The sequence below is a fragment of the Plasmodium brasilianum genome, chromosome 12 (genome assembly GCF_023973825.1).
Source record: "Plasmodium brasilianum strain Bolivian I chromosome 12, whole genome shotgun sequence".
In the NCBI taxonomy this organism is placed as follows: domain Eukaryota; phylum Apicomplexa; class Aconoidasida; order Haemosporida; family Plasmodiidae; genus Plasmodium; species Plasmodium brasilianum.
In genome coordinates, this window is record NC_090125.1 from 1,366,078 (window position 1) to 1,393,076 (window position 26,999).

A 26,999-nucleotide genomic window follows, 5' to 3' on the forward strand; every position below is an offset into this window, starting at 1 on the left:
TATACTCGAAAGACTTTTAAGTACTCTTCTTTCGTCATTGCTAATTTAAATTTAGCGCATTCATAAGGTCTATCTCTTTTAATGTACGTACATATATGTATGAATACGAACATATATATGCGTTTTCCACACGTTTAAATTTGGCCTTTTTTTAAATATCTGAAATTTAGCACGTGTTATTTTCATTTATCTTTTTTTTTTTTTTCCAATTCGCGATAAGCGTGCATGTGTAATGCGCACACGCGTAGCACGAGCAACACATGCATAGGTATCGTATGCAAGCATAATGCATGAACATGTACATATTTGAGTATACATATGTACATATATTTACTTCCATATATTTACATATATACACACATAAATAAGTATATGCAGGTATCACGTTTAAATATATGTATGCATTTATTAACGTATGTACGTATGTATGTACGCATGTACGCACGTAAGAATGCATAGGACGGTCCACCGAACCATGCGCGCGCTAGCATGCCATTTTTTAGCATATGCGTAAAGGACGTATAAGGAAAGAGTTATCAAAATGATAGACATAATAAGCGAAAAAAACAAAAGCTATGATTTGATGGACTCTTATGAATCTAAAAGTCCAATAGAGAATGAAACAAATGAAAATGCAAAGGTAGATATTATTAATGAAAGATATATAATATGGAGGAAAAACACTCCATTTTTATATAGTTCACTTTTAAAAAACAAATTAGATTGGCCATCGTTAACAGTTGAATTTTTAGGAAGCGAGAATTCTTTTAAGTCAAAAACCAATTATTTTACAAATAAAATACTTTTAGGTACACACACGTCTAATCAAGATTCTGAATATGTATACATAGGTGAAATTAAATTTCCATTATATTCTACAAAGGAAGATGTACTACAATATGAGAATTATACAGGTTTTATAAGTAATAAAAAGAAAAGAAAAGGTCATCCATTACCATCTTTTGAAATAAAAGCAAAACTGTTACATCCAGGTGAAGTGATAAGAGCTACCCATTTACCCAATAATTCGTTTTTTATAGTTACACAAACATATAATGGAAATATATTATTATTTGATTATACAAAACATCCTTCATTTCCTTCTGATATATCTACATGTTACCCCCAGATGATATTAAAAGGACATACAAGTGAAGGAAGTGGCTTATGCTGGAATATTAATAAAATATATAACAACTGTAGTAATAAAAATACTAATGTATTTAATGATGAAAATGAAAATGACGGAACAGAAGGTACTGATGATCCTTCCATGGACGTAAACACTAGTAACCTACTGTTAGCCTCATGTGCATCCGATGGAAGTATTTGTCTATGGGATATTAACAAAGGAACAAAAAGTAATGAAGTACCAAGGACATATGGTATTAATAAAATTGGAAAAACAGCTGATTATAATATAAAAATTTATGAAAATACTCCAACTCTAAGTCCTTTATGTACATGGACAAATAAAAATAAAGAAACATCTTTAAATGATGTGTTTTTTCATCCCAAATTTAATAATGCCCTTGGTGTGTGTGATGATGAAGGATATATGAGTTTATATGATATAAGAAAAAAATATTTTTTTTCAAAACCTGAAATAAATTTTAAAGATCATAACGAACCAATGAATACATTTTCTTTTGATAATTTTTCGGATTATATTTTTTCATGTGGATATACTGATGGATTAATTTCTATATGGGATATGAGATTTAATAAAGAATCTTTACTTAAAATAGATTATCATACTCAAAGTATTAACAGAATTAAATTTTGCCTGATGCAGTCAGGTGTTTTTGGATCTTGTTCAGACGATGGAATTGCTTGTATCTGGGATATTTCTAGAAACTCAGTAAATTATGAACAAGTCAGAAAATTAGATGATGATATTTATAATAACCCCAAAAAAATACCAAAACAGTTATTGTTTGTTCATGGGGGTCATGTTGGAAGTGTTTATGATATGTCCTGGGCGAACAGCAACACGTTCTTGGTCGCTACTGTTGGGGTCGATAACTCGCTGCAAGTGTGGCACATGAATGAACAGTTCATATTTCAGTGAGCGGGGGGCTAATAACGGAGGGGAAAAGAAATAAATACAAACATAAATATAAATATATATATATATATATATATATATATATATATATATATATATATATATATGCATACGTATGCTCATATGTGTGAGGAGCAAAGTTAAACGCTGCATTTCAGAGGAATTATTCAGAAAAATTTATCTTATTAGACAAAACAAGGAAGTAAGCGTGTTCAGTTGAAAAATTGTAAGCTTTTGCCCTAAATCTCATATATATTTGAAAATTTGAAAATAAAATTTATTTAAAGCGAGTTATGACTTGACCCACTTAGATATGTGTGTGATGGTTAATTTTTTCCCTTTTTCCCCTTGTTAAAGCATAAAAGTACGAGCACAATTAGGATTTTTCGTTTTGTTAATGACTTAAGGAGTTGAAAAAATTTCACTTAGAAGTGCAACACATATAGATGTATAATATACTCATGCGCGCATTTGTGTATGTACTTATGCACGCATTTGTGTATGTACTTATGCACGCATTTGTACATGTACTACGGTACGTGTTTATTAATGTGTTTATATTTGCCCTTGTGTATTCACATGAGTGCGCTTTTTCCTCGCAGCGCACAATTCTAAACCACCATACGTATTTAAAGGAGTTATAATTTATTTACCATATATTTATTGCGCATGTTCGCATGTATTATGAGATTATATTGTAATATTGCAAAGGAAAATAATATTATTGGTACCACATATTACGTTACAGATTAGTGTGCTATATTTATACGGTACCTTTAATACCCAAAAAAAAAAAAAAAAAATTAAATTATTTTATCTTTTTTTATCTTTCCTTTTCCTTTTCATTTTTCTTTTTATTTTTTTTTTTTCTTTTTCTTTTTCTTTTTCCTTTTCATTTTTTTTTATCTTTTCTTTTTCCTTTTTTCCTTTTTTCCTTTTTTCCATTTTCTCCTTTTTTTCTTTTTTTTTTTTTTTTTGTGTTTCAGCAAAATAACGTATATTTTTTTAATTTTTAAAAATCTTATGATTTATGAGTTCAACGTTTAATATGTGATTTTTTTTTTTTTTTGAAAAATTTCAATTAGAATAGCTTATTTAGACATGTGCGTATGTGTATACATATGTACACATATTATAGGCATATGTGCATGTGATTATATGCGCATGTATGTATACGTTTTCATTTCCATTTTACGATTAAAAAATGTAGAAAGCAAATTGTGCACGTCCTCAAAATGTAAAGATAGTGTAAAATATATTTCTGAAAAAAAAAATTTTACGGAACAACAAACAAGCTTATTTTTATTTTTCCTTTTATATGGCATTTAATGTACGACTCTCCAACCTAAAAAGGAGTTCTGCACACGTTCATAAACTCTTGATTATTACTCTCCCTTATTGCTGTTAGCGACTTGAAAAAATATGGCCCGTGTGCACGTATGTATATATGCGCATATAAAATATATATATATATATATGTATGTATGTATAAACCTATGTATGTGTGCCAGTCTCTTTTAAGTGTGCAATGTGAGAATTTCCTTCATTAATACATAGTGTAAATCATTTAATTACAATAGCTTCTTATGCTCGTCTTTTTTTCAGTGCAGCTACGTTTTTGACAATTCGCCTATTGCGCATTTGTTCAGTACATACGCATCAGCTATATATGCACTCATATATGAATACATATATATATATATATATATATATATATATATATACGTGCGTGTACACACATATACACACAGCGAGAGTGATATATTGAATACATACCTATGCAGCTCATCTGCATCCCACCTCACGCGTTCATATGTTGAAGTAATTAAGATGGATACAAACGAAAATGATGAAAACTTAACAGAAGATGATGACAATGTCAAATATGATAAACCTGAATCACATAAAAATTTCTGGAAGTCGTTTGGTTTAGACAATAAAGCAGGTAAGCTACTTTATTACCTGTACGGAGAAAGAACAAAAATTAACCCTGATTTAATTAATCCGAAAAGCTTTGTTAAAAAAAAGAAAGAAAAGGAAGAAGAGAATGAAGCCCAGAAAAAAGGGTCCAGAAAAGTTCAGATAAGCTACCCGTCCTTTAAAAGTTAAAAAATTGGAAGAAAAAATTGAAAAAAAATGGAAAAAACAAAAGTTAAAAATGGAAAAGAAAACAATTAAAAAAAGAAGAAATTATTTAAAAAAAATGCAGGAAAAATGTGAAAAAAAAGTTAAAACAAAAATGCTGCACATTCAGTTAGTCTAACTATTTATATATGCACACATGTACAGTAATAAATGAGACTAGTAAACAAAATTAACTGATAGATTTAAGTCTGACCAAGGGAATACCTCCCCCGCAACTCCACTTAGTAGTATTATTTCTTCATAATAAAGAATGAAGGTTAAAAAATTAACGTAGATTTACCAAGTCGGAGAAGTAAAATATTTACAAATACAAATTAGCAATGAACAGAAAAACTGTGAAGTTAAGCTAGATAAAATTTTGAAAAAAAAAAAAAAAAAAAAAAAAAGAATTAACAGTACATGACAAAAAATGAACAAAAAATGAACAAAAAAAATGATATTATACAGCAGCGTAGCAAATAATGTTCTTCTAACGTGGCGATGATTCATTTACAACACCATATCTGCACTAGTTCATTTTTTTTTTTTTTTTCCTAATTTTTCTTGTCTTTTCCTTCTGAAATACCTTCTTTCAGAAAAGAATGAAAAAGAAAATCCCATCGACAAAATACCCCATAAAAAGCCATTGTCTAAAATCTTAGAAGAAACGAAAAATTATGAAAGCATAAAAGAAATTCCTATACATATTGGGAAAAATCGAAATGAAGAAATAAAAAAATTAAATGAACTTTTTCTTGAGAAACAATGTAAGGTTGTACCACCCAGTTGTGCACCTATAGTCTTAACTGACGAAGAAAGAAAAGAAATTATTCAAAGTGCACAAAAAAGATTAACAGGTTTTAGTAATGCCCATAGTAAAGAAGAGAAGATGATGGATGCTCTAAAAAATTATAGATCTGAGTTAATAATTGAGTTAAATGAAAAGATAAGTCAGTATAAAAGTATTACGTCCAAGGAAAAAACAAATAATTATGTTCTTACTACAAACCCTAGGGAATCAAATGAGTTTGAGTACAAAAAAATTGAACTCAAGAATGATATTGATCAGTGTAAGGTAAATATAAAAAAAATAGACGACCTTTTAGACTTGTCTAAGTGATGTACCCCCGCGGGATACACACTTGCGCATGCATAGGTATGCATATAAGCACATATATACATATACATATATATACACATACATATACATATATATACACATACATATACATATATATACACATACATTTACATATACATATACATACATATACATATACATACATATACATATACATATACATACATACATACACATACACATATACATACATATACATACACATATACATACATATACATACACATACATATACATACATATATATACACATACGCATATACATACACATATACATACATTCAGATATCCATATTGTCGCTAGACTTATATATACTGGAAACATTCTTGCTTATAACGTGTAGCTAAAGTGCGCTACGAAAAAACGACAGCTTAAATTTGTGAGATTAAATGAATATACATAAGTATACATATTTGTTACATATGTACAAGTAAATGTTTGTGTTTATATCTACTTTTCGCCTAAACAAAGTAACGTAATAACTATTTGAAAAAAATTAAGCATTCTTGCAATAACTTTATATTTATATCTTTTATAAAAAAAAAAAGAAAAATAGAGGCGCATGTGCACTTTCCAGATTTTTCCTCTTTTCCTTTTTCTGTGAGGTACTCATGGAGGAAACATATTCCCTCTATGAATGAGAATTGAAAAGTGGAAAAAAAAAAAAGAACGGAAAAAATAAAAAAAAAATTAATAAAACAAAAATGAATTAACAAAATTGACTTAACAAAAATGAATTAACAAAATTGAATTAACAAAAATGAATTAACAAAATCGACAAAAAAATCAAAAGGATTTACAAAAATGGCAAAATTGATAAAATTGACAACAAAATGGAAACAATTTACAAAATCCAGAGTTAAATACTTGAGTAATGCATAATGTGTTATGAATAATGCCTTAAGTTTGACATTTTTATTTCCTTTTTTTTTGCTTTCTTTTCGTAGTTTTTTATTTATTTATCTGTACATTTGTTCTTATTCTCCCTCCCCTCCTCAACCATTTTAAATAGACGTTTTCAAAGTTTAACACACTGCTTTTAAAATGAAAACATCACAAATTTTTATATGTACCCCTAAGGAGTAATACCTGTTTATATGTATATATATATTATATGTATGATTAATTTTTTTTTTTTTTTTTATACATAATCACAAGGGGTTATGAATGTGTGAGCAGTACTAAGTGGAAATATACATGTGTAATTTATTCTTATATCCGCTTAGACACATTTATAAAAATAAAAAGCAGAAATAACAAGGGAAAGAAGGAAAAACAAGGGGAAAAAATGAGGGAAAAAAATTATTACCATTTACTAATGTAACTAATTTTTTTTGTTCATTACATTATCTTTTTATCCTCACTAGTAGCATCTTGTAATATTCTTGTTGTTCCATGAAGTCATGTTTTCAATAAATTTCAAAAAGGAGTTACAACATTTTATTTTTATAACTCTTGTACTTTTTTTTTTTTTTTTTGGATTATCATGTTGACAGTTTTTCGTTCATATTTTTTTCCATTTCTTTTTTTTTTTTTTTTTTTTGTGATTGAGACCTTCGTTTTAACAGTTTAGTACACTAATTAAACAGTATCCTCAAATGAAAAAAAGAAAAAATAATAAATAATTAAATACATACATGTATAAGTTTTTTTTTTTTTTTTTTTTTTGTAATAAAGTTTTGAAAAAGATCATGCAACTAGTTTTTACACCTTTTATACATATGCATATATATACATACAAACATACAAACGTACAAACATACAAACATACAAACATATATACATATATACATATGTACTTACATACGAACATACATACATACACGCACATATACTTATATTTAATCGTAATATACACTGTTACCACTGGTACGCATTTTTTAAAAGTGTATATCCGTTCCTTTTTATGTATAAATATTAATTTGATTTCTGTGTGTTAATTTAAACGCTAAATCATTCTAAAACACTGTTTTAAAATAGTAAGAAAGAACAACCCGTATTAGTATTTATTTATTTATTTTTTTTTTTTTTTTTTGTTCTTTTATATATTTTTTTATATCTTATGTTCATTTATTTCTCTTTGTTCTCATACCTTGCCCCTTCCTTTCTTATATAATTGTATTTAATTATTTTTCGTTATATTTAATTATATTGTATTTTATTATAATATATATTATTATACTACATTTCATTATACTATGTTTTATTATATTATATCTAATTTAATATTTTTTTTCTGTCTTTTTTTTTTTTCAATCAGTTAGCATATACATATAAATATACACATATGAATATACACATATGAATATACACATATGAATATACACATATGAATATACACATATACATACATATATATATGCATGCATGTGTAGAAGCCCATTTTTTCCGTGCTATTACAGCCAATATGTTATGTATTTAATTTCTTTTCCCTTATTAAGTAGTACATATACACGAGTATGTATCAGTAAGTTTACTTTCCTCAAAGTAATCCCTTTTTATCTCATGTAACTATAACACGTTTACTTTTTAGTTATTTCAAAAAAAAAAAAAAAAAAAAAAATGTAAAGGGAAGGGAAGAGAAATGTACAAGAGGATTTAAGAACGTATTACTCTGTTTTAGACTTGACTTGTGCAGGATATGCAAGTTCATATATAAACATCCAAAACACATATATGTGCAAGTATAAATGTATATATGCATATATGTCTTTATTTATGTATATATGAATATGTATTCATACATTCATATGCTTATGTTTACACCGAAAAAAACGAACAAGTTAACAAGTACAACAGTTCATTCATGCTCTACATTACATGTAGAAAATTTTTAAAGGGGTGCCAATTAAAAATATGAACAATTAAATTAAAAAATTGTATATTTTAATTAGTTTCAATTGAAAATGCTCGTTATAATATTAACGTGTAGCTAGCTTTTCGATCTCCTTTCCCTGTTTGTATTTTATTTTACTTCGTTTTATTTTTTATTTTATTTTTTTTTTTTTTGCATATAATTTATCATATCATTATCTGCCCTTTCAATAGTTCCGCAGTAGAATCTTTTTCTTTTTTTTTTTTTTTCCCTCTCAATGATGCGAGGAAAAAGGAGGAAAATAAAATAAATAAATAAATAAATAAATAAATAAATAAGTAAATAAATAAATAAGTAAATAAATAAATAAGTAAATAAATAATAGTATAATATAGTTCAATAGAGTATACTAGAGTTACATAGGGTAGAACAGAGTTGAACACAGTTACATAAAGTTGACCGGTACACAGGAGAACAAAACGGGACAAACCTGAGTAGGACAACCAAAGCAGCATTTGTGAATACAAAATTCGTCAAAACAAATCTTAGTAAAAATATACTATCTAATGGATGCTGCCAGCAAATGCGTCATTGGCACAAAAATTTTTATTAGAGATAAAAACAAAGTAAACGAATAGCATTACAAGCGAAGCTTCGTGCATGTACGCGGTCATACGTAAATATGCAAATATATACATTGATATGTGTATGCGCGTGTGTGTATGTACGTATGGATGGATACTTGTGTGCATATGTTAACGTGTGTTTATCCATATATATATATATATATATATTTATATATATATTTATTTTTATATGCACATATATATCCTCATGCATGCGTAACGGCTTAACTGTTTAGGTATGGGCTCGCGCTGAAATTATAAAAGAAGACGACGATATAGTTGTCAAGACTGAAGACGATGAAATTATTAAATTAAAGGAGAGTGATGAGTTCTACCTTAGAAACTTAGGTTCGTACATCTATGTTTTGCAGTATCTGTGTGTAGAGCAAGTCTCAAGCAGGAAAAAGATGACTAGTGTAAATATACTACGATACAGTTTACGAAAAAGCTTAAAAAAATAAAATAAAATAAATAATTAAATATACATATATGCTCACAAACGTAGACAGATTTTATCTCATTTCCCTGTGCGCTTCTTTATATTATTGATGTACGTACATATATGCATTCGTGTACGTAGCGGACGAGCCAGCTTGAGCACTCACCTCAGCACCAGTTCACTTGTTCTCTTTTTCATCTGTTCCTTTTCCCCTTCCCATATCCCACTCAGACATATTCGATTCGAGCGGACTATCCGCACCACCGGATCTGACCAAGTTAACGCATCTACACGAAGCATCGATTCTACACAGCCTTAATCTGCGATTTGACATTGATGAAATATACACCTTCACAGGGCCCATACTGATCGCTGTGAATCCATTTAAGATAATAAACAATTTATATAGTGACAACGTTCTAGCTAAACATGTACAACCAATACAGTCAAAAACCCCACATATATTTGCTACATCTAATAGTGCTTATCTAGGAATGTGTAATAATGGGAGATCACAGACTATACTCATAAGTGGAGAATCTGGAGCAGGTAAAACAGAATCAACAAAATATGTAATGAAATTTTTAGCATGTGCAGGTTCAGATATTAAAAAAAGATCATTAATTGAATCTCAAGTTCTGGAAAGTAATCCATTGTTAGAAGCTTTTGGAAATGCTAAAACTCTAAGAAATAATAATTCTAGTCGTTTTGGAAAATACATAGAATTACAATTCACTTTAGACAGTAAGGGTTATATAAAGGGTAAGTTATGTGGTGCTAAAATTTTAACCTATCTATTAGAAAAAGTTAGAGTGTGCGATCAACAGGAGGGGGAAAGGAACTACCACATCTTCTACCAGTTGTGTGCAGCTGCACAAAGGGCTAGGCAGGGTCCGCACGGGGGGGAAGAGACAGAAGGGGAAAAAGCGGAAGAAACTAGCAAAGAAAGAAGCGAGAAGGAAGTGGAAAAAACGAAGGAAGACGACGAAGCGAAGGAAGCGGAAAACACCATTCGCACTCGTCTTCCCAGTGTCCATGGTAGTCACTACTACCACTTCCCCTCGACGAAGAAGTTCAAAGGAGTAGAAAATATAAAAGTGCTAAAAATCGACTTGAGCGATTTTAGGAGTCACACAAACTTTCGTTACTTAACCAAGTCCAGCGTGTACAAACTTAACGGGGTGAACGAACTGGAGGAATTTGAATCGACTATATACGCTATGCAAACGATAGGTATAAAGAAGGAGGAACAGTATCAGATATTCAAAGTTTTAGAAGGTATTCTTTACATAGGAAATATTTTATTTAATAATGATGAAAATAAGGAAGAATCAACAATTTTGGACTCTACATATGAAGATTTAAAAAAGGCTGCATCTTTTTTAGATGTAGATGAAGAGAAATTAAAAGAATCTTTATGTTATAAAACTATTATTGCAAATAATGAACATTATAAAAAACCTGTAAATTCTAATATAGCAAATGATATAAGAGATGCATTAGCTAGAGCTATATATGGATGTTTGTTTTTAAAAGTAGTAGAGCGAACAAATGATTCGATTGGTTTTATAAATGATGTGAATCTATTTTGTGGAGTTCTAGATATATTTGGATTTGAATCTTTTCCAGTAAATTCATTTGAACAATTATGTATCAATTATACAAATGAATGTTTACAGCTATTTTTTAATAATTTTATATTTAAATGTGAAGAAAAATTATATATGCAAGAAGGAATAAAGTGGGACCCATTAGACTTCCCAGATAATAAAGACTGTGTTGAAATTTTAGAATCGAAACCATTTGGCATATTTTGTATGTTAGATGAAGAATGTCATATACCATCAGGTAAGGATAAAACCTTTTGTAGTAAAATTATAACAAAACATATTTCTAATACAAAGAGATTTAAAATTATTAAAACGGATTGTTTTAGTTTTATCATAGTCCATTTTGCAGGAGAAGTCAAATATAATTCTGCAGGGTTTGTTGAAAAGAACAAAGATCAATTATCAACTGATGTTCAGAATGTATTATTGCAAAGTAAGAATGAATATATATCATCGCTTTTTGAAAAATATTTAAGGCGAAATGTGGATAAGAGAAAATTTGTAACTGTCTCAAGTGAATTCAAAGAACAATTAAATTCTTTAATGATACGTATTCGACAAACGGATCCTCATTTTATTAGATGCATTAAACCGAATTCACAAAACTTACCAGATATATTTGATCGTATATCCGTTAATGAACAATTGAAATATGGAGGAGTCTTACAAGCAATAAAAGTTAGTAGAGCTGGATACCCGGTTCGTATGACTCATGCAGAGTGTGTAAATGATTACAAAATTCTTTTAAGTAAAAACGATAAAGAGTTATTTTCTGCATATAATGAAAAATCATGGTCATACAAAGCGAGATTTATTTTGAATAAAATGATTTCTACTGGACCCATACAAGAGTATATTACATCCTTGAAAAAGATAAAAAGAGAAAAACAAAATGAATATGAATTTTTCTTGAAATACTCAAACAAGAAGGCTAAACCAATTAAGGGAAAGAATACAAGTGTAACAGCTAAACGTGTGGAGGGAAATTCCAGCAAGGGGGATATGCTAGCGGAGGGGGGTATCATCAGTGGTAAACAAGAACAAGGAGAGGGGCATCAGGATGAGAAGTTGAACGATCCGCTGAACGAGCCGCAGAACGAGCCGCAGAACGAGCCGCAGAACGAGCCGCAGACCGACGAAACGGCGTTCATCTGGTCAGTGGGGAAAAATTTGTGCTTCTTCAAAAGCGACGCGTTCAACATCTTGTCAACGATGAGAAGTGACTACCGGTTTGCACAGGCAGTAGTCATTCAAAAGAATTATAAATGTTATGTGGAAAGGAAAAGGTACAGTATAATGAGGAGCAAAGTAGTAGTACTACAGAGATGGTTTAGGAATATATTAATTGTTATTAGAAAAGAGAAAGAGAGGAATAAAAAGGCCAAGGAGCTCATATGTTTACATATATATGGTTATGTCGTTAGGAAGAAGTATTTACATAAAAGGAAGTGTGCTATACTTATACAATCTTATATAAGAAGATACCTTACTATGAGATTTTATAAAACGTATAAGCAAAACTGTTATGCTAGTAAAATTCAAGCAACGTGGAAAACGTACAAAGAAAGAATGTATTATATGAAGTTAAAAAGATCTACTAAGATGATACAGCTAAAATGGAAGGGTATACTAGCAAGGAAACAATTACGAAGGCTTAAAGAAGAAGCAAAGGAAGTTGGATCCTTATTGAGTAAAAATCAAATATTAATAAATCAACTAAAAACAGAAAAAAATGAAAAATTAGAAATAGAAAATAAACTACTAAAAGCGTTAGCAAATATAGACACACTGACTAAAAAGGTAGAAGCGTTAGAAAGGACAAATAAAAACAACGAATCAATTATTAAAGATTTGCTTCAAAAAGTACAGAATATATCCAGTAAAGAATTAAATAACAAGACTGAAGTAGGCCCTTCTCGAAGCGAGTGCACAAAGGTTAGCGCTGCAGATAGGAGGGGTGTACAGGTAGGTACAGATCAAAATGGTGCTAATAGATTAAACAGGAATAAGAATAGGAATAGGAATAGCAGTAGGGATAGGAATAGCAGTAGGAATAGGAATAGCAGTAGGGATAGGAATAGCAGTAGGAATAGGAATAGCAGTAGGAATAGGAATAGCAGTAGGAGTGCCGGTAGGAGCAGCAGCAGCAGTAGCCGTCATGGTAAACTTGCTACAGAACTGAAGAGTGCCAAGGACAGCACTGCGTTAAGTAAAGACGAACTGACAAACCTGCTAAGCAAGGTTAAAGCGCTTGAATCAGAAAATAAGGAATATATGAAGAAAAATAATTTATTGAACGATCGCTACAATAAATTGTTAAATTTGCTCTCACATATCAAGGATAAAAATATCGGCATTCCTGGAATGGTGTACCGCAATTTGTGCGGGAGTAAGCCGAGCAGTGGAGCATATGCCGTGGCATACAAAAACGGACTTGGTGAACCCAGGGTTATTGGAAGTAACAGTCGTAGTGCCAGTCGGGGTGCGAATGGGCTTCCGTTGGATAAGATTCTCTTAAACTGCAGTGGTGAAGAGAAATATGTGCATCTATATCATCGAACAAGTAAGAACCATATACAGAGTAACACAACGGCCGATATTCTCATGTGTGGGCCTAAGAGTGTTGGAAAGACGAGTTTACTAGAAGATCTCTTTGTACGTTTGGGAGATGAAATAAACTTGAACATTTTAAGGAAAAACAAAAAGAAACAAAGAGAAGATATGAATTCTTTTATTTATAATACATATATAATTACACATAAGGAGACACAAATAAAAATCGTTGATTGTGGTTATTGTTCTAATAAAGACTTAGATGAATCTCTTTTTAATTATGTAAAAAATTCAATGTGTATTATAGTAGTCTTTGATTCTACAAAGAAAGAATCCGTTAGTCCAGCTTTACATCTTCTACAAGAAGTATCACTTATTAATTTAAAGAAAACAACAAAATTGTATTTGCTTGAAAATATATTCAACGAAAAAATTAATTTAAAACCTAATACTACTGACGTGGCATATGCTCTGAGAGTAGTAAAAACGTGCAATGCGTATTATGTAAAGGCGCTCGATATATACGATATACTGAACGACTATGTGGGAGGCCGCGCAAACGGGTATGCTGACAGTTATGCGAACGAGTATGCAAACCACTATTCAACTAACAATGCAAATGAAGTATATGTTGAGCCAAATAACCCCTTTAACCCTCAAAATGACAAGAAAATTGTAATTAACCCTTCCTTGATCCATTACAACAATAACAGGGTAAACAAAAAAAAAGTGGAAACAAGTTATGAAGGAGAAGTATCTTCTTTCCTGCCTGATATAACAGATACCAATACATCTCTTTTTTTCGAAAATAAAAAGGAGGAATTAGCTCTACATAAAAATAATATGTACTCTGTAGCTAACACGTTAAAAGCTTTTTGTGGTATTCATAACAATAGCAATAAGAAGAATCAAAATATACAACTGTTAAGAGAATCGATGCCTCTAAATAATTATGTATATAGCAATAAAAAGTATAACACGGAACTAGGAAAAGGTCTACAACCTATTTATGAAATAACACTAAAGGGAAATGTCCCCATTACATATCTGTTCATCGGCCAAGATTTTGCCAATAAGAATTATACCTTATTAGCTGTTGGTTGTAAAGACGGAGTAATATACATTTACAAATGCTTCCGTAGTAAGTTAGAAATGAGCAGTAACTTCTTCCACCCGAATGAGGAGAAGCTCAAGAAGAGCGACAGTGAATGCACGAATGGGGAGGGTAGCAGCAATATTGTTATGGGTGCAGATAACCATACCAATTTACATAATCGTGGTAACAGCTATACCAGTCCGCTCGATCGTGGTAACAGATATACCTGTTCACTCAATCGCAGTAATGACTACTCCAATCCGCTCCACCGCGGTAATAGCTATTCCAATCCGCTCCAGTGCAGTAACTGCAACGAAATCAATGAAGAGTTTCGAAGTGTAGAAGAGATAGGCGATCCAATGAAAAATGATTCCTCAGTCTATGCTGAGGATAACCAAGAATCAGCTCAATTGTTATCAAAATTATGCGGTCATAAAAAAGCAATAACATGTCTAGTTTTTTCATTATGTGAAGATAAAATAATATCATCATCTATTGATAGAACAATAAAAATATGGGAAGTATGTACAGGATTTTTATTAAAGGTATTTTCTGACTCCTCCGCTACATTGTCTGTTTTATTATTTCCAACAAATCTTGATATATTTCTCTGCTCCAACTGTACTTCTCTACTACGAATTGTAAACCTAAACAGTGGTCAGGTTTATCAGAAAATTAAATTAGAGAGTGAAATAAGAGCACTAGAAATGGACGATACGTGTTTAAATATATTTGCTGGGTCCAAAAATGGTACTATATATGTATTAGAAGTAATATATAATGAACGAATTGAAATAAAATTTCGTTTTCTTTTTTCCTTATCCCCAATAACTTGTATCAAATATATTCCTAGATATCACACAATTAAAACTAACCCCACTATTATTGTTAACTCATGTGATAATCATATTGGTATTATTGAATGTATATATGGTAATAAAGGGGTACTCACCACCTTATCAGTTAAACACAGAATTAGAATTAACCATGCTCTACTTCCCATACGCAATTGCTATTCCAAATTTGGAGGTGGTTGGTTTATGTCGGGTTCAGAGGACGGAAACATTTACATCTGCTCTCTACTCCCACAGTCCAACTACAAGCTTATCTTTTTAAAACATCATAAGGTCAGTTGATCATGTATACCTTCACATTGCAAATCTGTCTAGTGCCACTATGCAACATGTTAAGTATAATGAGCTGTTCAAGTGGGCTTTTCTTTTGTTCTCTCATCTTCTATTTATATTTTTTTCTTTTTTCTTTTTTCATTTTTACTTTTTTTTTTTTTTTTTTTTTTTTTTTTTCTTCCTTGTAGGCACCCGTCATGACCGTTGTGGTAAACGACATCGACACTTTGATGGTATCGGGTGATTCAAAAGGAAACATAGTTTTTTGGAGGAGATCCTTTGTGTAATACTATTGGTATTCCTTCTTTTTATTCAATATTTTCTTGTCTATTCATTTTTTGCTCTTATGTTTGCACCTCATTTGGGTTCGTCTTTTTTGTTTGTCTCTAACTCATTTTTTGTCTCTAACTCCTTTTTTGTCTCTAACTCCTTTTTTGTCTCTAACTCATTTTTTGTCTCTAACTCCTTTTTTGTCTCTAACTCATTTTTTGTCTCTAACTCCTTTTTTGTCTCTAACTCCTTTTTTGTCTCTAACTCCTTTTTTGTCTCTAACTCCTTTTTTGTCTCTAACTCCTTTTTTGTCTCTAACTCCTTTTTTGTCTCTAACTCCTTTTTTGTCTCTAACTCATTTTTTGTCTCTAACTCCATTTTTGTCTCTAACTCCATTTTTGTCTCTAACTACTTTTTTGCCTTCAACTCCATTTTTGTTCCTTGTACGGAAAACTCGTCTTTGAGCTTCAAACAGAACGAACCCTTGATCATAAAAAAGGGACATTCACTAACCGTACACACCTGTTCATGTACACATACACCCATACAAACATATGCACATGTATATGTACGCACGTATGTGGGTAAATGCTCATGTATCGACGTTCCCCTGTAGTATAGTTGCTGCCAAACGGGTTGATGATATTTACATGATAATATTTACATGATAATATTTACATGATGATATTTACATGATAATATTTACATGATAATATTTACATGATAATATTTACATAACATTTACATGATAATATTTACATGATAATATTTACCTGATAATATTTACATGATAATATTTACCTGATAATATTTACCTGATAATATTTACAGTATAATATTTACATAATAATATTTACAGTATATTTCATACTTCACATAAATGGGCCAAAATTTATGGGTATGGGTACCTGCAGGTAGAAGCGAGTGTAACCTAGTCCCCAGTAGTGGTTACGAGTAGTGGCTGCCAAGTGTATACAAGTAACATTCCATATTTTCCAAGTTCTAGACTTTTTTAACCATAATGAACGAGCTGTATTACATGCTAGGAAAAAAAGAACACCATTACAATTACATCTTTTTATATTACATATTGGTACTATTATATATATATATATATATATATATATATATATATATATGGATATATATTTACGTATGTTATGTCGTATGCTATACATTACAGTACTGTACTATACGCACTGTATTGTATATAAATCCCATCCTTGGTTTCCCTCTCATAATGCTATCATAAAAAATTATCTTCTTGTCAAGTGAATGCAAAGAGGAGATGATAAAAGCACTTAGTTTTGTGCACCACTATCCATTCACTCATTTTTCGAGGCCTTAAAAATTTACAGAAATTACAAAAATTTTAGATGTTTTAAAAATAAGCTAAAAGGATATTACAAATGGATATATTAACTGGTATATTTTTTTTATTTTTTTTTTTTTTTTATTATTCTTATAATACCAATCTCTTTAGTAAATTTAATTAATTCTATATTCAAGAGCGCCCAAGAAAGGTGGTATATTCTCGAATGCCAATTTTTCATGTATTTTTTCATATATTTTTTCATATATTTTTTCATATTTTTTTTTTTTTTTTTTTTGCTTTAAACTAAGTTGTTATGTATAGTTTACCCCTTTTTCTTGTAGAATTAAATCAGTACTTGTTAAAGCAAAATTAAAAGTTGATTTTTTGAAAACTCGTCCTAGTTCAATGCTACAAATGCGCACAGGATAGAAATATATATAGCAACGTTGTTTATATACATATGTATATGCAATGAATAAATTGGGGGAAAAAAAAAAAAAAGAATTCTCCCTATAATAATGTACATAATATGTACATATATATATGTATTTATGTACGAGAGTGTAATACAAAAGGTACCATTGAGAATTCTCAATTCAATGCATAATAAAAATATTTTTTAAAAACAAAAAAGCGACTACAGTTATATATATGCGGCTAAATTTTTTATATATTATTTGTTTTTTTTTTTTTAAATAGTCCTATAATTCTGATTACGTACATAATTTTATATGCAAGCGACATGTACGCAAAACGATTGTGAGAAAACCGCTTGTACGTAGGAAACTGATGTAGATACGTTTGTTTCCTCAAGTACATAGTAGGGGTATTGGTCTGCACTTACATACTGCCCCCGTTTCAATTTTTCCCAAAACTTTCAAGCAGAATATTATATAATTCAGAAAAAATGTTTTTAAGTTTTACTACATTTGATTGAGTGTTTGACATATTAGTGGAGAACTCGTAGGGACTTTTTTTTTTTTTTTTTTTTAAATCTCGGCATAAAAAATAGGCGAAAGGTAAAAAGAAGATTGTACATATATATATATATATATATATATATATATATATATATATGCATATTCCTAGTTACGCTCATGCAGGATATAGCTGATGAAAAACGGTGCAACAATACGTGACGCCATCCGTTGAATATAAATAAGGCGGAGTAAAGGAGAAAAAGAAGAAGAGCTATATATGAGTTAGAGTCAATTTTGTGGATTAGGCTTGAGAGAGAGATTTATACTACTAATACATATTAACTACAAAACAGAACGAAGTGGTTTGTATGCCGCGGATGCGTAGGTATATGGCGCATCCCCCTTGCGTGAAGGAAGCAGTATTGGTCTAGCGCGGAAACGAAAACGTTACTTGCTTATATTACTAGCGTGCACGTATGCGCACGCGAGGACTGGAAGTTCCAACGGGATAAGCATCTAAACTTCCGACATTCCAGCATAATTAATCAGGCGTCTATTATATTCGAATAGGCTTCTATTATTTTCTGGTGATCTTCCGCATAACTTTATAGCGTCTGTCCGAGGCATGATGCAGGTCGACATGCAGGAGCTGAGGGAGGTAATCCGGACGAGCAGCTTGAAGAAGGGCTTCGTGAAGGATGTGAAGAACAACTGTGAGATTAAGAGCATCCACTTTGGAATAATGAGTAAAGAAGAAATAATTAAATATTCGGAAGTAAAAATTATGAATAGAGAAATGTATAAAAGTAATAGTGGTATTCCATATCCATATGGTGTTTTAGATTTAAAATTAGGTGCACATAAAAGTAATTCAGTATGTGAAACATGTAATAGAAAATTTATTAACTGTTCAGGTCATTTTGGACATATTGAATTAAATTATCCATTTTTTCATATAGGATATTATAAGTATATTATTCATATTCTATATTGTATATGTAAAACGTGTTCAAATTTGTTATTACCCTTAGATAAGATTGAAATATTTTCAGAATTAAAAAGGAAAAAGACAGATGACTCACTTTTTAAAAAACATTTATTTAAAAGAATATTAAATGAATGCAAAAAAATAAATAGATGTTATAAATGTGGAAGTCCACAAGGAGTAATTAAGAAGATAATAAAACCGAGTCTTGATCAATTTATGAAATTAAAACATATATTAAAGGTTAAAGTAAATGGTAAAATGATTATAAAAGAGGAAGATTTAAATAGTTTATATGTGTTAAAATTATTTCGTAATATAAATCCATTTCATGTAAAATTATTAAATATTGAGAAACCAGAAAAACTAATCATTACAGCACTTCTAGTACCTCCAAATACTATACGCCCTTCTGTAATTATAGATGAACATGGTACAGCAGAAGACGACTTAACATGTATATTGTCCGAAATAGCACAACTTAATAATACTATTCATAATCAATGTTTAAATGGGTATCAGACGAATCAATTTTTAGGAAATATTGAATTTTTACAATTACAGCTAACCAGATTTATCAACAGTGATTCACCAGCTGTATCACAGCTTTTAGCTACACAAAATATTTCAAAACCAGGAAGAGGTATATGTCAAAGACTCAAAGGAAAAGAAGGTAGATTTAGATGTAATCTATCGGGTAAGAGAGTAGATTTTTCAAGTAGAACTGTTATATCTCCTGATCCTAATATTTCTATAGATGAAGTTGTTATACCAAAAATTATTGCTATGAGACTCACCTATCCAGAAATTGTAAATAAATACAATATGGAAAAATTAAAAATGCTCATTAGAAATGGGGCAAACATGTGGCCTGGTGCTAACTATATCATAAAGAGGAAACAGAAAAGTGCGGATTATGTTGAGAATACTAGCTTTGGTCTTAGAGCAATGAGCAACGGGGGTATGGCCGGTAGCGGCAGTACCCCGGCAATTCTGGACGCCCTAAAAAGGTACATCAACAGGAGCGGTATTGTTAACGGAAGTGCTGGTACCAATGATAATGCCTGCCCAAGCATCAGCGCAAGTAAAATAAGCCTGAAGTACGCGAATAAAAGGTACGTAATAGATAACCTGAGCATAGGGGATATAGTGGAAAGGCATATATGCAACGGTGATATCGTTTTGTTCAACAGGCAACCGTCTCTACACCGCATGTCAATCATGTGCCATAAGGCAAAAGTAATGGATTACAAAACTTTTCGTTTCAATGAATGTGTGTGTTCACCATATAATGCAGATTTTGATGGAGATGAAATGAATTTACATGTACCACAAACAGAAGAAGCAAGAGCAGAAGCATTATATCTAATGAATGTGAAACATAATTTAATAACACCAAAAAATGGAGAAGTAATAATAGCATTAACACAAGATTTTTTATCTGCATCTTATATTATTACTAATAAGGATACATTTATTGATAGAGATACTTTTTGTTTATTATGCTGTTATTTCTCCGATGGAAAAGTTCATATAGAATTACCTGTACCGGCAATATTAAAACCTAAGGAATTATGGACAGGTAAGCAATTAATTAGTGTTTTAATTAAACCTAATAGAAAAGAAAATACTATAATAAATTTTGAATTAAAAGAAAGAGAATATTCATCTAAAAATGGAGATTTAAAATATTTATGCTTAAATGATTCATATGTTTGTTTTTATAAATCTGAACTAGTTTGTGGTTCGCTTGGGAAAAAAGTATTAGGGTCATCAAAATATGGTCTATTCTATTATTTAATTCATCATAATTCATCGCATGTTGCGGTAAAAATTATGAACAGATTTTCTAAACTAACTAGTAGATACTTTTCAAATAAAGGTATGACCATTGGAATAGATGATGTTACTCCATCCACTACATTAACAGAAAAGAAAAAAGATTTATTACTTAAAGGTTATGATATGGTTAATAAAGAAATTATATCCTATAATGAAAAGAAAATGCAAATACAACCAGGATGTACTTTACAAGAAACGTTAGAAATTAAGGTAAAAAATATATTAGATGATTTAAGAAATGATGCAGGAAAAACATGTAATCAGTATTTACATCATTTAAATAAACCACTAATTATGTTCAACTCTGGAGCTAAGGGAGCTCTAATTAATATTGCACAAATGATAGCGTGTGTTGGACAACAAAATGTAGCTGGTCAAAGAATACAAAATGGATTTATTAATAGAACATTACCCCATTTTCATTTTCATTGTAAAGATTCTGAAAGTAGAGGATTTGTTCAAAATTCTTTCTATACTGGACTCAATCCAACCGAATTCTTTTTTCATACCATGTCTGGTAGAGAAGGATTAGTCGACACTGCTGTGAAGACTGCCGAAACTGGGTACATGCAAAGAAGATTAATGAAAGCTTTAGAAGATCTTTCAATCCATTATGACTACTCTGTTAGATCCTGTGATAAACAGATAATACAGTTTATCTATGGAGATGATGCGCTGAATCCCTCCTTTGTCGATAACAATAATACGTACGCGGATCAGTTTGACAAAATTTTCCACCATATCATTTCCATATCCTCAAGCCACAAGCTTCTCTCCTTTAAGGGAAGCTTGCACAGCGCTCAGATGATCGGCCAGGGAAAAATGGGCATTATTAGCATCCCCTATCAAACGCCGAAGCAGACGCAACAGATTGAGGGGGAGAATCAAGCGGCTCTGGAAAGCCCGAACAGTAGTAGATGTAGTGGTAGTAGTAGTAGTAGTTGTTGTTGTAGCCGCAGCACTAGTGGAGCACCCCCCACGTGCAGAATAGTGGGTGCAGACAGAGGTGGAGGAAACCAAGTGGAGAACACTTCGGATAACCAACCGGATGAATGCGCACCGTTCTCGTTTATCCTGCGCGAAATAATGAAAAGACTTTCTTTAAAAATAATTGGACAAAGTGATACAATTATACCGTTACAGCACGACAAGTACATGACTAAAAAAATAATGGATGAATATGATAGACGTGAACAATGCGATAAGTGTGCATTGAGGGAAGGAGAAGAACATGAGGAAGATAAGGAGGAGGTGAAGGTACCCCAGAAGGAGGGTAACTATGACGAATTTATGTCCGTACATCCAACAAGTACAAAAATAAATGACAAAGTGGGAACAGAATCAAGTGGAGAAGATAAAGAGGGAGAAAAGAAGTCACTATTAAGAGGCGCTCAAGGAGAGAAGAAGAGTAAAATTAAGCAAAATAAAATGAACGTTTTGGATAGTCCTTCCAATAAAACCAGCTTAGATCATTTGTTGGGAGATCAAACAAACTGTAGGGGGTTAAGAAAGGACAGTAGTAGTAAATTCCAGTTAAAACAAAATGAAGCCGATTTTTTCCCATTTTTAGAAAGTAAAAACACAGACGAGGAAATGGAAAGTGAGGATGAGAATAATGGAAGGATAGATAAAATAAAACGATATGAAGATTTAAAATGTAGTTGTTACTTACATAGGAGTGAAAAAGAAAACAAGTGGTACAACATGAACAGTATCCTACCTCCACGGAGATACGAACACATTGGATTTTTTGTAAATGAATACAGAAATATTATTGAAATAAAAAAACTAGTTGACCAGAAAAAATTAATTTTAACTGATTATGAAAAAAGATATATAGATAGCAAATACAATAAGATGAGTAAAAACATTAGGAGGAAAATTGAAATTGTTAATAATATTTATAAAAGTGAAAAAGAAAAAATAGATATAATAAAAGAAAAGTTGAACGATGGCAATTACTACTGTTCTTCGTCTTTGTCTTCGTCTTCATCTTCTTTAGACGAATCGGACTTCCTAAAGAAGCTTATAAAAATGAACGCGAAGGAGAATAAGGAGGGTCTGGACAATGACTTGTCGTTTGATGATACTACGAATGAGAACTGCAACGATGGGTATAGTGCTCCCCCAATCAAGTGCAAAAAGGAGAGCTCACATGGTAGGAGTGATGGAAGCGGGAGTAGAAGCGGAAGCAGCTGTAGCAGTAGTGGTCGTCAAAACTACGTTAGTCTGGACCCCCCAGTTGGCATTATACATACGAGAAATAGTCATCTTGATGAGGGATGTAAAGAAAGCAAGCATTCGTTAGGGGGAAACACGTTTCTTGACTGTAATCATTTGAGGAGAAGGCGTAATAATAATAGTAATAACCACTGCTATAAAGATATAGTAAAGGATGTTAGTGAAAACGAGATTTTATATGAAAATAAATACTATAAACAGATGATAAAGAATATAATAGCATTTGTAAGTGTATTTGAGCATGTAGAAAATTTGAAACAGCATTTTATTTTATTCCCGTACGAAATAGTAAAATGGACAGAATTCTTAATAAACTATTTAACAGAAATTGTTCCGTCAAATATTTTTATTCATACACATATATCTAAAGAAGAGAAGCCAACGCATCAAAAAAATACTCGAAATATGAAAATATACATTGAAGAAATAAAAAAATGGCTTTTTGTAAAAGCTATCAATATTTATAAATACCTCAAATATAAAAAAGGGTTTGCATTAATAAGATTTAAGGATTATTATGATTTCTTAAATAATACATATGACATATCCTACCGTTACATGATCTATGATTACTCTTTTATAAATTTAAAGCAGTTGTATCTCTTTGTCTTTTTCAATATATATAAATACTTCAAGTACATATCTGCACCAGGTGATGCAGTGGGCTCTATTTCCGCCCAGTCCATAGGAGAGCCAGGCACACAGATGACCCTCAAAACGTTTCACTTTGCCGGTACGACCCTGCACACTGAGGCATATTCACCCCCAGGCTGCATATGAGCACACACGTTTCTTATGTACACATGCTTTATATGCACACACGTTTCTTATGCACACACGTTTCTTATGCACACACGTTTCTTATGCACACACGTTTCTTATGCACACACGCCTCTTATGCACACACGCCTCTTATGCACACACGCCTCTTATGCACACACGCCTCTTATGCACACACGCCTCTTATGCACACACGCCTCTTATGCACACACGCCTCTTATGCACACACGCAAAATACATGCCTAACTGGACAAGCACCAGCGCTGTAAAAAATCTACGAGTCTTTTAGAGGTCGATGTTGGTGAATGCTAACGGTTAAGTAATGAAGCTTTCCAAGCAGCTGCTTGTAAACACTTCCTTATATGCAGGGGCTAATTTTTTTTTTTTTTATATTATATATTGATAGTAATGCGATGTAATGTACCGTGTTGCAATGTAATGTACCGTGTTGCAGTGTAATGTACCGTGTTGCAGTGTAATGTACCGTGTTGCAGTGTAATGTACCGTGTTGTAGTGTAATATGCTGCGTTATATTATATTATACTATATTATTTTTTATTTATTTATTTTTGTTTTTATTCCATTGTGTCTTGTCTTTCCCCAGGTGTGGCTAGCATGAACGTAACCCTAGGAGTTCCACGAATTAAGGAAATAATCAACGCGTCGAGTATCATCCAGACACCTATATTGAATATTCCCTTAGAAGTAAAGGACAATTACAATTTCGCTTTAATGATAAAATCAAAATTAGAAAAGACAACAATAAGAGATGTATGTGAATATATCAAGGAAGATTATACTAGTAGAGGTATATTTCTGTGCATTAAATTTAATAAAGAATTAATGCAAAAACTTTTTTTAAATATTACATCTTACAATATTAGAGATATTATACTAAAACAAAGTCATATTAACAAAATTAAAATTAATAAAATATGTATAGAAGCTGTCAACAAATTTAAATTACACATATCACTCAAAAATGATGATTTTCTCTTCTTCCAATTGGAATCATTGAAAAGGGGATTACTAGACCTGTTAATTTATGGAAATAAAGATATTAAGAGGTGCATTATAAAGAAAGAGGAAGTGGAAGTAACCGACAGTGAAGTGGCCAGTAGCACAGGGAGTGATGCGGAAAGGAACAAGTGGAATGACGCAAATAAGAATAACGATACACACAACAAAGCAATTGACGATAATATGAAGAGAGACAGATGTACAGCTGGGATGGAAGAGAATGACGTAAGTACTTACATAAAGAAAGAACCAGGATTAGAACTCAAATCCGGATCAGATGCACACGATAAACAGATTGATAGAAAAGGAGACATTGAAAATGCGCAAAATGCGAAAGAAATGGTAAAACTAGAAAACATTATGGAAAATTTTAGCACCAAAATAATGCAAAGCAATATAAAAAGAGAAATGCAAAAACAAAAGAAAAAAAAGAAAGAAAAGAAAGATAACAAAGTAAACCTAGACAGTATTAACATAGACTCCTTGAATTTTGATGAAATTGAGATTAACGATATAAGAAATGATAAAATTGAGTTATATGACGAAGATTCTGATAAACATATAGAAATATGTGCAGATGAAAATGGAGGGGTAAATACTCGAGAAAATGAAAAAAAAAAAAAAAAAAAAAAAAAATCATTTATTCTATCTTGGTGGAAGGAAATTCCTTAAATTATGTTTTGGGTTTGGAGGGAGTCGACTTTAAACACATCATATCGAACCACGTGATAAACGTTTTCCAGGTATTCATTTTAACGCAAGTGTTTGGGAACTGCGTGTGGGGGTACATACGCACCAGCGCCCACATACAGGCGTAAAATGTGTATATATTTATATATGTGTGTATCTGTTTCTGTGTGGTTTCTGCTTACACATGCTTCCGTCGTTTCCTCCCTTAACAGGTCCTAGGCATAGAAGCAGCCAGAGTGACTATCATAAATGAAATAAAAAAATGCGTTGAGGCATACAGCATAGACATTGACATTCGACACATAATGCTCTTAGCGGATATAATGGCGTTCACGTTAGTACACACTTTTTTATTATATTATTTTTTTTTTTTTTTTTTCCATGCATCCGTCCTGTGCTAATTCTAATTGTGTATGTAGGTATGCATAATTACATCATACATTATTCTTCATTTTTGTACATGCCTCCAATGCGTTTACCTTTTTTTTTTCGTTGCATTACTACCAACACAGGGGGGATATTCTAGGTATAAACCGGTTCGGCATACAGAAGGCTCGACAGAGCACATTAATGCTTGCATCATTTGAAGAAACCAATGAGCATTTATTCGTTTCGTCTTTCTTTAAAAATATTGATGAAATTAATAACATCAGTGAGAGTATAATAGTTGGAAAAAATATACCCATCGGAACAGGATCCTTTCAACTCCTTTACAACTACAAATTGTTAGTATCCTATAAATGTAGCGTTGTTTCAACGTGAGCATACATATGTACACACAAACCGACATATACATGCATATATATACGCACCTGTTTACATATGCATGCAACATATATATATACATGTGTACACGTTTTTCCTTTCTCAGCAATAAGGAACGGAAAAACCTTACTCTACTTGAACGGGCTGCAAGAGAAACAAGATAGCAAGGATATGTTATATTGCCAAATTATACGTACCCATGTTATGCATGATATGTTTCACTCATGTATACATGTATTTTTTTTTTTTTTGAATTTAAACAAATGATGTTATAGGCATTATGCATACCATATATACCATATTGTTTTTTTCTTTTCCTTTTCCTTTTTCTTTTTCTTTTTTTTTTTTGTTTATTGTCATGTTTTATTTTGTTTTGAAGTATATGTGTGAACATGAAAAGTAACTAATTTTTTTTTTCCCTTAATGTAGTACTTTTCAAAAATGCTATTGACCGTTAAGTAGTATTTTATGCTCTGCCCCAACGCACGTACATACATGCATAATATACACATTCATATTTGTATCGTAACAGCAGTAACAGTACAAAAGTGAGACGGTAAAAAAAGTGCAA

At 31.3% G+C, this 26,999-nt stretch overlaps 5 protein-coding genes across 5 annotated transcripts; 4 read left to right on the forward strand and 1 right to left on the reverse strand.

Moving 5' to 3' along the window:
- Positions 1–541: 541 nt before the first annotated feature.
- Positions 542–2,071, forward strand: MKS88_004275 (chromatin assembly factor 1 subunit B; the record flags this gene model as incomplete). Its single annotated transcript, XM_067217437.1, has 1 exon — positions 542–2,071. The coding sequence occupies one exon, from the start codon at positions 542–544 to the stop codon at positions 2,069–2,071; it is 1,530 nt and encodes a 509-aa protein (XP_067071865.1).
- Positions 2,072–3,898: 1,827 nt separating this feature from the next.
- Positions 3,899–5,312, forward strand: MKS88_004276 (uncharacterized protein; the record flags this gene model as incomplete). Its single annotated transcript, XM_067217438.1, has 2 exons — positions 3,899–4,172; positions 4,789–5,312. The coding sequence occupies 2 exons, from the start codon at positions 3,899–3,901 to the stop codon at positions 5,310–5,312; spliced, it is 798 nt and encodes a 265-aa protein (XP_067071866.1).
- Positions 5,313–8,715: 3,403 nt separating this feature from the next.
- On the forward strand, positions 8,716–15,887 carry MKS88_004277 (myosin F; the record flags this gene model as incomplete). The annotated part of the gene is made up of 4 exons (XM_067217439.1): positions 8,716–8,775; positions 9,012–9,123; positions 9,446–15,600; positions 15,789–15,887. 4 exons carry the CDS (start codon positions 8,716–8,718, stop codon positions 15,885–15,887), a joined length of 6,426 nt encoding a protein of 2,141 aa, XP_067071867.1.
- A 70-nt stretch (positions 15,888–15,957) lies between these two features.
- MKS88_004278 (uncharacterized protein) lies at positions 15,958–16,266 on the reverse strand (the record flags this gene model as incomplete). Its single annotated transcript, XM_067217440.1, has 1 exon — positions 15,958–16,266. One exon carries the CDS (start codon positions 16,264–16,266, stop codon positions 15,958–15,960), a length of 309 nt encoding a protein of 102 aa, XP_067071868.1.
- Positions 16,267–18,733: 2,467 nt separating this feature from the next.
- MKS88_004279 (DNA-directed RNA polymerase III subunit RPC1) lies at positions 18,734–26,592 on the forward strand (the record flags this gene model as incomplete). The annotated part of the gene is made up of 5 exons (XM_067217441.1): positions 18,734–23,906; positions 24,558–25,564; positions 25,876–25,997; positions 26,176–26,421; positions 26,535–26,592. The coding sequence occupies 5 exons, from the start codon at positions 18,734–18,736 to the stop codon at positions 26,590–26,592; spliced, it is 6,606 nt and encodes a 2,201-aa protein (XP_067071869.1).
- Between the last annotated feature and the right edge of the window lie 407 nt (positions 26,593–26,999).